A 14,694-nucleotide genomic window follows, 5' to 3' on the forward strand; every position below is an offset into this window, starting at 1 on the left:
TGTGTGCTGTATAGGGCAACACATGTTGGATGTGTGCTGTATAGGGCAGCACATGTTGGATGTGTGCTGGATAGGGTGGCACATGTTGGATGTGTGCTGGATAGGGTGGCACATGTTGGATGTGTGCTGGATAGGGTGGCACATGTTGGATGTGTGCTGTATAGGGCAGCACACGTTAGATGTGTGCTGTATAGGCAGCACACGTTAGATGTGTGCTGTATAGGGCAGCACACATGCAATGTGTGAGATGCTAGGAGCAATAAAAACATTTCTCCAACTGTGCGCCTGCCTCAAGGAACTGTTATTTATAGATGCAAAACCCAAATCAAACATTTTAGTAGGTAGGGCTATGAGTCAATAACCATTAGGTCATTGTGGTTAAACGCCCAAGTACCACCCATGGAACAGCCTTTTGACACAAAGTAGCATAAAGCAGTGTAAAGCACTATTTATGCTGAATAGGGGCTCTTTCCATTGTAAAAACATACTTTTGCATCACTTTGCATGACTCTGTGGTTGTGCAAAGTCCTAATAAATCTGACAGAGATGGAACTACCTGCAATTAGATCTACTGTTCAATCCACGTCTCACAGATGTCCGTCATTGCCTATATTGTGTGGGTTTTAATTGCCAAAATGAACACTCTTTGGAACCTGGAGAGACTCAGGCTCACCACTTACTATAAATTGTTGCTTTATTTTAAAGAGACCTCTACATTTTTGTTATCTTGTGTTCCACCCTTTCTTTTGCCCCAGTTGGTGGCTATTAGTAAATTATGGCAACATATTCTATATACAACTGTTTTGTGAATACAAAATTCTAATAACAGCTACCCTACCTACTCTACATACAATTCAAGAGACAAAATGATGAACAGAAAGGCACATACTTTTCTCTGTTTTCAGCATACATTCCACGACTAAAGTCTGTACCTTCAAAGGTAAACTTATATGGCATAAACAAGGGTGCCTAGTGCCACACACCAACCTTGTCCTGTAGTGCAAATATGTGTCTGTGGGTGTGTATGATGTCTACCACAGGTTTTGTATTCTGAGGATAGCTTTCCAGTGCGAAATCATTTGCCTAGACAAACATGAAAAGATTTCACACGTTGGATGTGTGCTGTTCAGTGCAGCACACGGATATGTGCTATATAGGGCGGCACAGGTTGGATGTGTGCTGTACATTGCGGCAGACGGATGTGTGCTATATAGGGCGGCACACGTTGGTTGTGGGTTGTATAGGGCAGCACACGTTAGATGTGTGCTGTATAGGCGGCACACGTTAGATGTGTGCTGTATAGGGCAGGACATGTTGGATGTGTGCTGTATAGGGCGGCACATGTTGGATGTGTGCTGTATAGGGCGGCACACGTTGGATGTGTGTTTTATAGGGCAGCACACGTTGGATGTGTGCTGTACAGTGCGGCACACGAATGTGTGCTATATAGGGTGGCCCACGTTGGATGTGTGCTTTATAGGGCAGCACATGTTCGATGTGTGCTGTATAGGGCGGCACATGTTCGATGTGTGCTGTATAGGGCGGCACATGTTGGATGTGTGCTGTATAGGGCAGCACATGTTGGATGTGTGCTGTATAGAGCGGCATACGTTGGATGTGTGCTGGATAGGGTGGCACATGTTGGATGTGTGCTGTATAGGGCGGCACACATTGGATGTGTGCTGTATAGGGCAACACATGTTGGATGTGTGCTGTATAGGGCAGCACATGTTGGATGTGTGCTGGATAGGGTGGCACATGTTGGATGTGTGCTGGATAGGGTGGCACATGTTGGATGTGTGCTGGATAGGGTGGCACATGTTGGATGTGTGCTGTATAGGGCAGCACACGTTAGATGTGTGCTGTATAGGCAGCACACGTTAGATGTGTGCTGTATAGGGCAGCACACATGCAATGTGTGAGATGCTAGGAGCAATAAAAACATTTCTCCAACTGTGCGCCTGCCTCAAGGAACTGTTATTTATAGATGCAAAACCCAAATCAAACATTTTAGTAGGTAGGGCTATGAGTCAATAACCATTAGGTCATTGTGGTTAAACGCCCAAGTACCACCCATGGAACAGCCTTTTGACACAAAGTAGCATAAAGCAGTGTAAAGCACTATTTATGCTGAATAGGGGCTCTTTCCATTGTAAAAACATACTTTTGCATCACTTTGCATGACTCTGTGGTTGTGCAAAGTCCTAATAAATCTGACAGAGATGGAACTACCTGCAATTAGATCTACTGTTCAATCCACGTCTCACAGATGTCCGTCATTGCCTATATTGTGTGGGTTTTAATTGCCAAAATGAACACTCTTTGGAACCTGGAGAGACTCAGGCTCACCACTTACTATAAATTGTTGCTTTATTTTAAAGAGACCTCTACATTTTTGTTATCTTGTGTTCCACCCTTTCTTTTGCCCCAGTTGGTGGCTATTAGTAAATTATGGCAACATATTCTATATACAACTGTTTTGTGAATACAAAATTCTAATAACAGCTACCCTACCTACTCTACATACAATTCAAGAGACAAAATGATGAACAGAAAGGCACATACTTTTCTCTGTTTTCAGCATACATTCCACGACTAAAGTCTGTACCTTCAAAGGTAAACTTATATGGCAATTTTCAGGAAAAAAAGGGTTTTGGCTAAGATCACATTTACAATCAATCCCTGCAGAACCTGGCCTTATCTCTTCATGTGTTCCAAGTTCTCAGCGATTTAGAAGTAGAACTCAAGTTTTGAGGTTTGCGAGGAGAGGCGCTGCAAAGCCAACCTCAGTCCTTCACGCAAATGGCGGCATATTCTGTGACAGCACCAGACCTTTCTCTGACAGGTCCTGCAACGTTCCCTGAATGGTTCAGAGCGGCATAAACCAGAACCCCATTGTTATCCGTGAAAGAACTGCTCAAATCGCAAGCAGGGGTGGTATTGGAAGGAGGTGGTCCGGTTGGGATGGGGTTCCAAGAAGGGAGAGCATCGTTGTCGTACACCGCCTCCTCATGTGGGTCTTGCGGAAGGCCAATCATTGAACTATAGTTTGGAGAACCCTGTGCATGTTGTGTTGATGCAAAGATGTCGGATGGGCAAGGAGCAACAGCACCGGCAACCTAGAAGAGATCACAAAATATTCAAATGACTACAGGTTATGAACATATAAACGATCACCCAGTCACATTAATTGACAAATGAAAACCCCAGACTTGCTCTCCAACTAAATGTCACACAATCACATTGGATTAGGAGGAAGTAGAGCCATATCAGCATACTTGAGAGCAGTAATGCAGACATATGGAGGCGCATTGAGGGAGTCTACGACTCTAGTTTGGATTACCACATCTTTTGAACTGGTGAAATTTACAGCCAGGATTATAAATTTGAAAGCTTATGACTACTTGATTTTTCATTATGGTAGTTGGCATGATGGGCTGAAGAATAGGTAACCTGGGATTTGATGTCTTAGAGTTAAAGTGTTTATTTGTAGAATTTGCTGATCTATAATAAATGGAATGGTTGAATCTTAGTCATCAATTAGCCCTTAGTTATGTCTGTGAATTTGCTGGATGTGCTGCCAGCATATCCAGCAAATCAGAGAAAGGAAGCAGGGTACTTTGTTGTAAAATGCAGAGTACAAAGAAGCCGTGGAGCCCTTCAAAATATGAGTGATGTTCATTCTGAAAAGGATCACGGGCAGGTGGCAGGTTTCAGGAAACTCTATAGATGGGCTGTGGGGGAAGCTGGATCTCTGCTCCACCAGTAAAAAGATGAAGAAGAAAAAGAAGAAGGAAGTGGAGGTTGCGACTAAGGTATGGTGGGGAACTGGAGTAGGAAGAAAACACCACTTTCAAAAAAAACATTGAGATTTCCTTATCACATTTTTCAAGTGTAATTCCCAATTCTGAAGAGACAGACTTTTTAAGTTTGGTGTCAGTGAAATCACAATTTAAAGTCAAAACTTATGGTGAAGTTGGATTTTAAGTTACAGCTTAGCAAATGCCACTTTTAGAAAGTTGGCACTTTACTCACTTTAGCCGTTCTGTGCCTGCTGCCTGTCTCTGAATGCACGTTTGGGGTTGGTGCCAGCTGGGCTTTGCGCATTCCCTCTGGGCAGCCACACAGAAAGGGAGCTTAGGTGTGATTGATGGGTCATCTACATTCTGCTGGGCCATCCTGGGCAGGATGGGGTGGGGCTGACAATTACACATGAATAGGTGGAGTCCTGTTCTCACACAAAGGGCTACTTACCCCCCCTGTAGTGAGTCTTGAGCCAGGACAGGAAAGGAGGACCTAAGTGCAAATCTCCCCCACTTCAAAGGCACAACTGCCTCTGAGACCATGACTTCAGTACACTTCTGGACCTGTGACTACTCTACTGGGGAGAAGAGCAGCAGTGCTGCTGAACGGACTGCCGCTCTGCTGGACTGGTGCTTTTCTGGATTCCTGCCTGGCTGTGCTCCTGCCTTGCTGAGCTGCCCTGCCTCCGGCTGTGCTCCTGCCTGGGTGAGAAGGACTGGACCTGCATCCCTTGAACCCAGAGTGACTCCAAGGGCTTGCTGGCTTGTCTCCTGTTATAATTCTCAGGGATATGAAAGATTTCAACTACCTGCATCTGCATCTGGACTCTAGAAACGGTGAGTCTGTACTGCCAAGTGGTGCCAACACATTCCTGGATCCTTGGAAGTGAGGCATAAGGTGCTTCTACATCCAGAACCCACACATCCTCATCGGAAGTGGCGCATCTTCACCTCTGCTTGGGTTGGAACCAGCACGTCATCGCCTTCCCGTGGATTAAAACCGGCTCATTCTCGTTGAAGCATGGAGCAGAGTCGGTGCATCGCACACGGACCCAGCGAATCGCCATCGGAAACCTGTTGCATGAGCAGTAGCTGCGCATCTACTTCAGCCCTGGCGCCTCGCACTCAGAAATGATGCATCACTACCAACTGCATGGCGTGCCTGGCATCTTCTTTGATGCTGATGCAAGTCCAGATCAAGTACTTTGGTTCAGGGGGCCCAAGTGGGTCCCTGTATCCAGCTCACGCAGCATTGTGGTTGGCCTGAACTTTTAACTTTGCCCCAGTCCAGCACAACCAGATTACTTCTAAGCGCTATTTTGCATTTATACTTTGAAAAATAATGGGGCAGATGTTTCATCATTGTATTTTGAGAGTCCTTAATAGCGAATTTAGCGTTTCGCTATTAAGGACTCGCAAAATGCAATGTATGTAGGTTTCGCAATAATAATTGTGATTCCTACATATTCCTTAATTGCGAATCGCAAGGAATACCTTCCCATTCATTCCTATGAGGCTACAGACCAATAGGAATGAATGGGAAGACATTCAGAATTTGCGAGTACCCAAAAGGTACTTGCAAATTAGGAATGCAATTTCAAGGGTGCAAGGGTGCCAAAAGGACACCCTGTTGCACCTCTGAAATATACATGTGTGCACATGTGGCGCACATACATTCTCGGAAATTGCAAATTGCCACCAACTTGAAGTTGGTGGTAATGTGCGATTTCTTAAGGCCAGATTGCAAATTTTGGGTGCTTGCAAAATTACATTTAAGCAATCACACTTTGCCATTTTTCTTAAATGCATTCGCAAAATAGGGAATTGCAGATTTTGCGATTCCTTATTTTGCAATGGCCTTTTTGGATGATACATCCCAAAAGGCTTTTTCCCGTTCGCCATTTGCGAACGGGAAAACCCTTAATAAATCTGGCCCAATATCTCTACTTCTACTTGTTGGATTTTTATGGTTTTTTTTCTTGTTTTATTTCTATAAATTATATTTTATATAATTATATTTTATTTCTAAACTGGTGTGGAGTCTTTTGGTGATGTTTTCACTGCTTTTCTGTTTGAAGTGTTGCACAAATACTTCACATAAGGCCTCTTAAGTTAACCCTGACTGCTCTGTGCCAAGCTACAAGAGGGTGAGCACAGGATAATTTAGAGTGTGTGGTGACTTACCATGAGTAGGATTGTGGATCCTGCTTGGTCAGAGTGCATACCTCTGCCAACCTGAAAACCTATTTCCAACAGGAAACTTTTATAATTTCAGTATAACTTAACTTTGAATTGAGCTTGGAGCATGAAGAGGTATTTTCACACATCGAAAGCATGATGGCTAAGACGCAGAATGCGGACAGTAATGCATATGCATATAAAATAACAGTGGTGAAGAGAAAGACATACTCTTCCTTGAAAGCACCAGAGATCTCATTGATCAAACCCTCAAGACAAGACAAGCAAAGAACCCACTATCCTCGTAGCTCCACCCATATTCCTCTTGCAAAGCTGCCAGCACCTGTTGTCTCCTGAGCCACACACCCCTCTTCTGGGTTTCCTTCAGTGCCTGGCCTTCCTCTTACTGCTTCTTTCACCTAGTCCTGCTAGCCAGGCCTGACACAAATACCTAATCCCTGGGCCTCAACGTGCTCCACCATTATCGCTCCTGGGACTTTGCTTAAATTAGAAATGTATATTTGCAATTAATTGTTAAAAGCAAGCCGACGGACCAATGATGTCAAGGAATTATATCGCAACTGTAGGCACCTAATCATATAATATTAAAGTGTGAAGATTTCCCTTGAAAGATCCATCCCCTGAGAGTGTCACATAACTGTACAGAGATGAAAAGCATGCAAACAGCAAGCAACTCCTTGAATGTTAGGTGAATCCTGCTTTGCAAAATCTGGGCATGCTAATGCTCGCATAAATGATTGGATGGTGTGACTTAGTTTCTCTTCACTTGCATCAGGATTCAGTGCAAACTTGATCCAAGGTCATAAGTCCTGTTTGGCCAAAGTCTGTGACCACCGCCAGCAGAAGAGATCATAGTGTTGCAAAACCAGCGAGAGGAGAGCCGACTAGTAGGTACACATGGGACACCAAAGACCAGGAAACGTTGCTTTGTCTCTGCACTGAAACTTTTCCTTTTCAGCGTTAACTGTCTATTGTGGAAGATCTATTGTAGTACAGTCCCTAGAGTGGGCTTTGGGTCAGCTCCTTATTCAACAGATGGATGGTTTTCTTGTCTAGTTATCTTGCCTGCTCATGATCAACAAACACTACAAAGATGACAATGGTAATTATATTGCTAGGACATACAAGAATTCAGGAAATTTTAAACACACATGTCAAGTTGGCGTGATCAATGAAACAAAAGACACTATGTCATCCAAATAGTTTCATATGTAGGAACAAACCATACACACAAATTTTGAAATAATGTTCAGAGCACCAGCACAAAAAGAAGGTATCAAGGTCAGTGTTTTTAGTGGGTTCCAACAGCTGTTCAAGTTGGAATTTTGAAATAAAGAATGTGGAACTATCCTTTGGCCTCCATGTACTGATTGCGATGTGCTGTTGAACACAACAGCATGTGTTTTGATTGGCTGGTAAGTATCCTTCTGCTGCGGAGGTCAGGCCTGGCATCTCATTGTATCTAAGGGACTAGGTTGCCTCCCTCTTTATATCTCCCTGCTCACCCTTCTCCAGTGCAACAATATTCCTTTATTAAAAACTATTCCCGTCAAGCGTCTCCGTGCCCCTGCTGCTGTATCAGAAGATGGCCATTTTAGGATGTTTTTTGCCATTTTAAGATGGTTGACTACGTGTGCACATGTCTGGCGGGCATCTTTGAATTAATTTTCTTATGATTTAAGAAAACCCCAGAACAAAATATGCATGCATCAATGGTGGCCATCTTTGAATGGGAAACTTAGGAAAATTAAATCATTTGTGTGTACCACTCATGCACAGCAGAGAGCAGCCTTCTAGGAGTGAAAACATTTGCAAAGCCACTAAGTATTACGGGAAAGAACTATTGACTTTGCCATCGTTTGTTCTGAAGACTCATCGAGAAAGCTTTATTTTGTGCAGACTTCATTGGTTGAAGGATTGAAAGAACTACTGCTGGGGAAGACTGAGCTCCATACAAAGCTCTTCCAAATAGAACTGCTTCTACTCGTTCCAAGCCCCAGTAATTCCCCAGTAGCCTGCACCTACGAGGCATCATACGCTTTTCAAAAATCCCGTTAAAAACACCCCCAGTGGGGGGCGTGGCTTGGACGGCAGAGCTGATGGCTGCCTGATCCTGCCGATGCGCCGTAACTGGGCTAGCAAAACGAAAATACTCCAGTAATAGCGAGACACACAAGAGGAAAAAATACGCCCTGGTCGTCGGAACACCTACACCGAAGATTGGCGCTAAAGCGGAGGGACAAGAAGGCTCCGAAGAGCAATTAACTCGGAAACTCCTGCGTAGGGTGGAGACGACCAAGATGGCGCCCATAGGAAGCAGTGAAAGAGACTGATGAAGCAACGTACGTAACGGGACGAGGAGGAACGAACCCCACCGAAAACGCCACAGGAGAAGACGGCACCTCCAGCGAGCAGAGACATGTCTGCCCACAAAATCGGTGGTGTGCGATGAGCGGGGGCAAGCAGGGGGGGGAGCGAACACCCGGATAAAACAGATTGAGACTGGGGTGGCTGGGAGACCCTCCCCCGATTCAAGAGCGCCCTAACCCGCCCTGCCCTCACCCCCACGGACGTACACTGCCAACCGACAAGGCATCAGGGCAGGCCCGTGTACAACGAAACAAAGAGGGGGGAGCGAAGATAAACCAAAGCGCTAGGTAAGAAAGGAGGAGAGAGTGGAAAGCCAGAACTGAACACAAACACCCTATAAGTCGAGATCCGAGACAACCGAGCGGACGGTAAGGGGAACAAACAGATACAAATAAACACAAATAAACAAGGCGAAAGAAGGACCGAAAAACACAGAAGAAGGTGGGGGCAGAATTATCAAAACCATACTAGCCTACAAGAATAAATCAGCGCAAGATCAAATTAAATGAACAACGCGGGAGGACAATAAGAAACAGATAAAGAAGAGGACAGACAACCAACAGGTAAACAAGAGAAACAAACAGATACCAAGCTTATATGCTCACCAAGAAGGGGACATAACTAGCGCGACCCTGAGACCCCTGAGACCCCGATCCCCAGCACATGGGATTAACACGGGTGCCCTGAGGACAACAACCAACACCCGCAGAAAAAGGGAGGTACAACGCCATAGCTAAAAAACTAACAAAGACAATCCACCGCCCAAAATCAGACTATACAGAAATTGTGGGAACAACACAGGGCAGGGCAACAAGAACGGCGTCAGATGGGGGCACGAAAGAAGGAGACTCGGGTCAGAGCAAGATAAACAGCAGAAAGACCGAAGGAGGCGCTCATGGGCAGGAGCCCTAGTACGGACAAGATAGAGAGCTGTAAAGAGAAAAGGACAGTACCAAGGAAAGTAGGGGGCCAAGACACGAATCAGAGACTCAAAAGCATTGCAAGGGAGTAACACAGAGACCAAACAAGAAGAAATATGACCAACAGGGAGAGCAGGCTGCACCAGCAGCAAAAGAAAAGCAAGGGGGAACCACTGACATCTGACTCGCCTATCAAACAAAGACCGGACATAAACAGTACACTTGAAACGATTCTTAAGAAACTAGCAGAGGTGCATGATTTGGCAAAATCAACAAAGCTCACCACAGAAACAATCCAATTAGAGATTGCGGCAGTTAGAGCAGATTTGAACTCTGTGAATATCAGGCTAACAGCAGCAGAACAGAGGATCAGTGATACGGAGGACATTGGTCAAGGCGTGAGGAAAGAAGTAAAGTCACTAACACAAATTACGAGCGCCCTACAAAGGCAAGCGGAGGAGATGGAAGATAAGAACCGGAGGGGTAACATACGAATACTCGGGATCCCTGAAGGGGCAGAAGATGCAGCAGGATCCTGTTCCACATTCCTGGAAGACCTAATACCAAAACTCACCAATCTAAAATTCAACAGACAATTTGAATTAGATAAGGCGTTCAGAGTACCAGCTGTCAAAATACCATTGTCCCAATTTGCAAGACCCATCATATGCAAACCATTGAGGTCGCAACACACGGAGGAGATCTTTAACTACGCTAGGAAGAACCACCAGATCAACTGGAAGGGCCACAGAATTATTTTAACTCAAGACTATTCGAAACCCACCGTGGACACAAGGAAATGTTTCATCGCTCTGCGCCAGAAACTCAACCAATGAACATACAATTTTCATTTGTGGCCCCCACGAAATTCAAAATAATAGACAAAGGGAAAAAACACTTCTTCACAGACCCCCGAGATCTGCACAAATATTTAGAGGGCCCACTGTCACAACCATGGACACCGCGCTCCATGGTACGGCTAAAAGAGGCCCATCACCAGAGCTCAACAATGAAGGAGGTGCTGGGTAAAAATATAAAAGAAGAGGAAAGAAGGGAAGATCCTTGGAAACAAGGAATACGCGCAACACATCTACCTCAAATAATCACGAGCTGCTACCTCACGACAACTACCTCAGGCAGAGAGTCGGGAGAACAAAAGAAAAAGATACCAGAAAACTGGTAAACTGTTTCCGAAACCCCTGGATGAAGACCGGGAAAAGACTAAGGGCAAGATGAACCGCAACTAAAAAGGAGTAAATCAACAGGAATCGATGGGACATTAAGCTCTGAGAGGCGGAAAGGCGATCCTGCCGTCGCACCTTCTGCATCCTAATGAAGAAGGGGGAGGGGAGGGTGGGGGGAGCTCTACAGAGGGGGGGTGGGCTATGTTAGTACACCTCAGGTACTCAAGCGACCCTTTTTCCATGCTATTCTTTCTCCAAACTTTATATATCCTTCCAAATATCGATTGTCTAGTTCGGAAAATGTAGAAGGGAAGAACCCTTGCCAAAGATACAAGCAACCCCGGGGAACCATGAGTGTTGGGCGTACAGTAGTGCCACAACTTAGGAATACAAATGGCAGGTAGCAATAATATCACACTGTCTACAGACCTTAAAATAACATCTCTCAATGTTAAGGGCCTAAACCATCCCATTAAACGCAATAAAATGATAGACTACCTAGCAAAGTCCAAAAGTGACATAATCTTGCTACAGGAAACAAAACTAGATGAGGAAGACACTAAACTAATCAGAGCCAAATGGATAACGCAGATAGCAAGCTCACCCGCACACAGAAAGAAGAGGGGAGTGCTGACACTAGTCTCCAAGAACTCGAGGCTAACAATAGACTCACATACACAGGACAAAGAGGGCAGACTACTTATAACGAGCCTCTCCAGAGGGGGTGAAAAACTGCACGTAGCGAACATGTATGGGCCCAACATAGATGACCACACTTTCTGGGCAGAGGTATCCGACTCACTAGACAAACTCCCACAAGACGATCTCACTATCGTTGCTGGGGACTTCAACATCCCGTTAGACCCCCTAATAGACAGGCAATCCTCCTGCAAATACCACCCCACCAACTCCCACACAGCACTACAAAACATATGCTCTAAATTCAACCTCAAAGACGCATGGAGGCTACAGCACCCAGTTGCAAGGCATTACACCTTCTATTCCAACCCTCACAAGACATACACGAGGATAGACTACATCCTAATCTCACACACACATGATCGAGGAATCTACGATCGAGCCAAGGTTAATCTCTGACCATTCAGCCATCAGTCTAAATTTAAGTGGAACACACAACGAAGCAATCCCGAAAAGATGGCGCTTCAGGAACGACCCCATTAGAGATTCTGGCAACAAAAAGGAAATTGAGGAAGCCATAGAGGACTACATAACCAACAATGACAATAAAGAGGTTAGCACTAATACTATGTGGGAGGCACTAAAAGCAACCATTAGAGGCAGATTAATCAGTATCAAGGCAAGAATAAACAAGAAAGCGAATCTACAGTTGGCCGAGTTAGAGAGGGACATAAAAAAGTTAGAACTCGAGCAAATAAACAACAAACAAGACAAGACAACACTTTAGACCCTGACACAACAGAAATACGCATCTAACAAAATCATAAGCGAGAGAGCGGGACTGTGGTTTGACAAATGCAAGGCTCTTAACCTCTGCGAGTCGAATAGAGCAGGGAAACTGCTGGCATCATACCTGAAGCACAAACGTAACCAGGTAGCGATCTCAGCAATCACAGACCGACACAACAGAACACACACAAGCCACATGGAAATACTCAACACATTCAAAGACTTCTACTCAGAACTGTATAGGAGCCAAAAGACACTCGATAAAGAGGTGTGCAAAATATTTCTAGAAAGACTGAAACTCCCCAAACTAGACCAAGCTGACACGGCAAAACTAGGACAAGAAATCAACCGCACGGAGATAGAGCTGGCAATCAAATCACTTAAAAAAACAAGGCCCCGGGCCCAGTTGGCTTCACAGCCGACTTCTACAAGGCCTTCCTACCCCAGCTAACACCTACCTTGGAAAAGGTATTTAACCATACAGCAGCGTCAGGGGTTGTCCCACTGTCCATGACAGAGGCGACAATAATATTTATACCGAAAGAAGGGAAAGACCCCCAACTTCCAGGGAGCTATAGACCAATATCACTTATCAATGTGGACTGTAAAATATACGTCAAAATCTTGGCGGCCAGACAGGACGAGTTTCAACCCAGAATAATAAGTAACACCCAAGTCGGCTTCATGCGAAACCGACTGGCGTGTGACAACACACGGTTGTTTTGTCATGTACAAGAGCAAGTTTCAGGGAGCCAGACACCAGCAGTAGCCATAGCACTAGATGCAGAGAAGGCCTTCGATAAGGTGTCGTGGGATTTTCTGGAACAATGCATGTACAGCTTTAACCTGGGTGAGGACTTTGTCAGAATGACAATGGCCCTATACCAGACCCCAACGGCCCGCATCACGGTAAACGGTTCTCTCTCTGACACGTTCAAACTCCAGCAAGGGACCAGACAAGGGTGCCCACTCTCACCATCACTTTATCTACTAGCTCTTGAACCCCTAATAAGGGACATAAAATTAAATGAAAACATAAAGGGGATTAACTTCAAAGGGGTGAACATAAAACTGGCAGCCTACGCAGACGACATTCTGATATTGACAGAGCAACCCAAGACATCAATAAAAGCGCTAATGGCCACAATAAAAGAGTACTCAGAACTCTCGGGGTACAAGCTTAATAACGAAAAATTGGAGTGCAAGCCACTAAATATATACTGCTCCAGGGAAGTGCTGGGAGACTCAGGACTAGCCTGGCAGACAAACTATATCAAATATTTGGGTATTTTCTTTGGCAGCGACCTAATCTCCACAATACGGCACAATGAGAAACTTCTAACGACAAAGATAAAAAAACAATTAGAAGACTGGTCACCAAAATTTATGACATGGTGGGGACGGATTGAAACATTAAAAATGATGATCACGCCTCTGGTAAATTATTTAGCGGGGATGCTCCCCATCTTCCTATCGGATGAATTCCACCAAAAGCTAGATAAAATGTGCACCAAATTCCTCTGGAGAGATAAGAAAGCGAGGATTAGCATAAAAAAACTAAAACTACCAAAAATACAAGGGGGGGGTGAACCTAGCGGATTTCAAGCTCTTCCAACTTGCCTTCCTTGCCAAAGAGGGCACACAGTGGATAGACCAGACACCAGATTACACACCAGTATGGTTTCAGATAGAAAAGGCCATTCTGAACAACCTAAACCCACTAGCACTACTAACAATAAACGCATACCCCCAAGCGAACAATCCTATCTTAAGAAATACTAAACTAGCTCTTTTAAAACTTGACAAAAAAATGGAGGTCAGTATCAAAGGCTCAAAATCAGAAACTCTATGGGGGAAAAATAATATCAAATACAAAGGGAAAACCCTTAGATTCGACACATGGATAGATAAGGGCATCTCGCACCCGCATCAACTAGAAAGGAAAGCATCACCAATCACTTTCTCTGAACTGAAGACAACCCACCAGCTAGAAGACCTAGATCTATACAGCTTCCTAAAGATAAAGACAGCCATAACAAAATCAAATATAACAGACACCACGCCCTCAATCTTCCAATATGTAGCAAACATAAATAAACTAGGCCACCAAGCATCGAAAATATACAAAACACTACGCCCCCTTAAGTCCAAACATAACAATAAAACAAAGGGATACTGGGATACACTGATACAACCCCCATTAAATGAACAGGAGTGGGGATATGGGCCTCGGCCACCCGAAATAAAATCACAGCAGTTCTAGCTCAAACCAAACTATGGCTGATTCACAAAACATACTGGACCCCAGCCCTCTTACACACATTAGGCCTCAGAGATAGCCCAATCTGCTGGAACTGCAACATAGGGAGGGGGGAACTGGAACACCTGATCTTCCAATGTCCAATGCTCAAGTCTTTTTGGGAAAAGGTGATGGACTTTATAGACAAGGTTTTTAAGTGCAAAATCACAAGGAGCTCACGTGATCATCAGGTAGTGAGAATATTACAAATCGAAGCAAGGCCACCACCTCCACCACCCCCAAACCCTGGAAGGGATCAGGGGAAGAGAAATGCTGCGCACAGTGGACGCCCCTGGTCGCGCATCGCAGTGCAAAAGGATAAATGGTGGGATTCGCTAACTTAAAAATGTATGATGCCCGGTCCTCGTGGGAGGGTGTGATGAATCATTGTGCCAGTTTGCGTGACACGCCCAGGGCACGTTTTGCTCCAAAGAACATTTCCACTGATAGGGGTTGGATTGGGATTAGAACTCGGCCCGGACACGCTAAAA

The 14,694-nt window shown here is 44.8% G+C and overlaps 1 protein-coding gene across 1 annotated transcript in view; it reads right to left on the reverse strand.

Moving 5' to 3' along the window:
* Positions 1 to 679: 679 nt before the first annotated feature.
* Positions 680 to 14,694, reverse strand: part of BTLA (B and T lymphocyte associated) — a 128,176-nt gene continuing 114,161 nt past the window's right edge. The window contains exon 5 of the mRNA XM_085621175.1: positions 680 to 3,119. Within this exon, the coding sequence (XP_085477301.1) occupies positions 2,787 to 3,119 (333 nt within the window). The 3' untranslated portion in view covers positions 680 to 2,786. The remainder of the gene's footprint in view (positions 3,120 to 14,694) is intronic.

The sequence above is a fragment of the Triturus cristatus genome, chromosome 8 (assembly GCF_964204655.1).
Source record: "Triturus cristatus chromosome 8, aTriCri1.1, whole genome shotgun sequence".
In the NCBI taxonomy this organism is placed as follows: domain Eukaryota; kingdom Metazoa; phylum Chordata; class Amphibia; order Caudata; family Salamandridae; genus Triturus; species Triturus cristatus.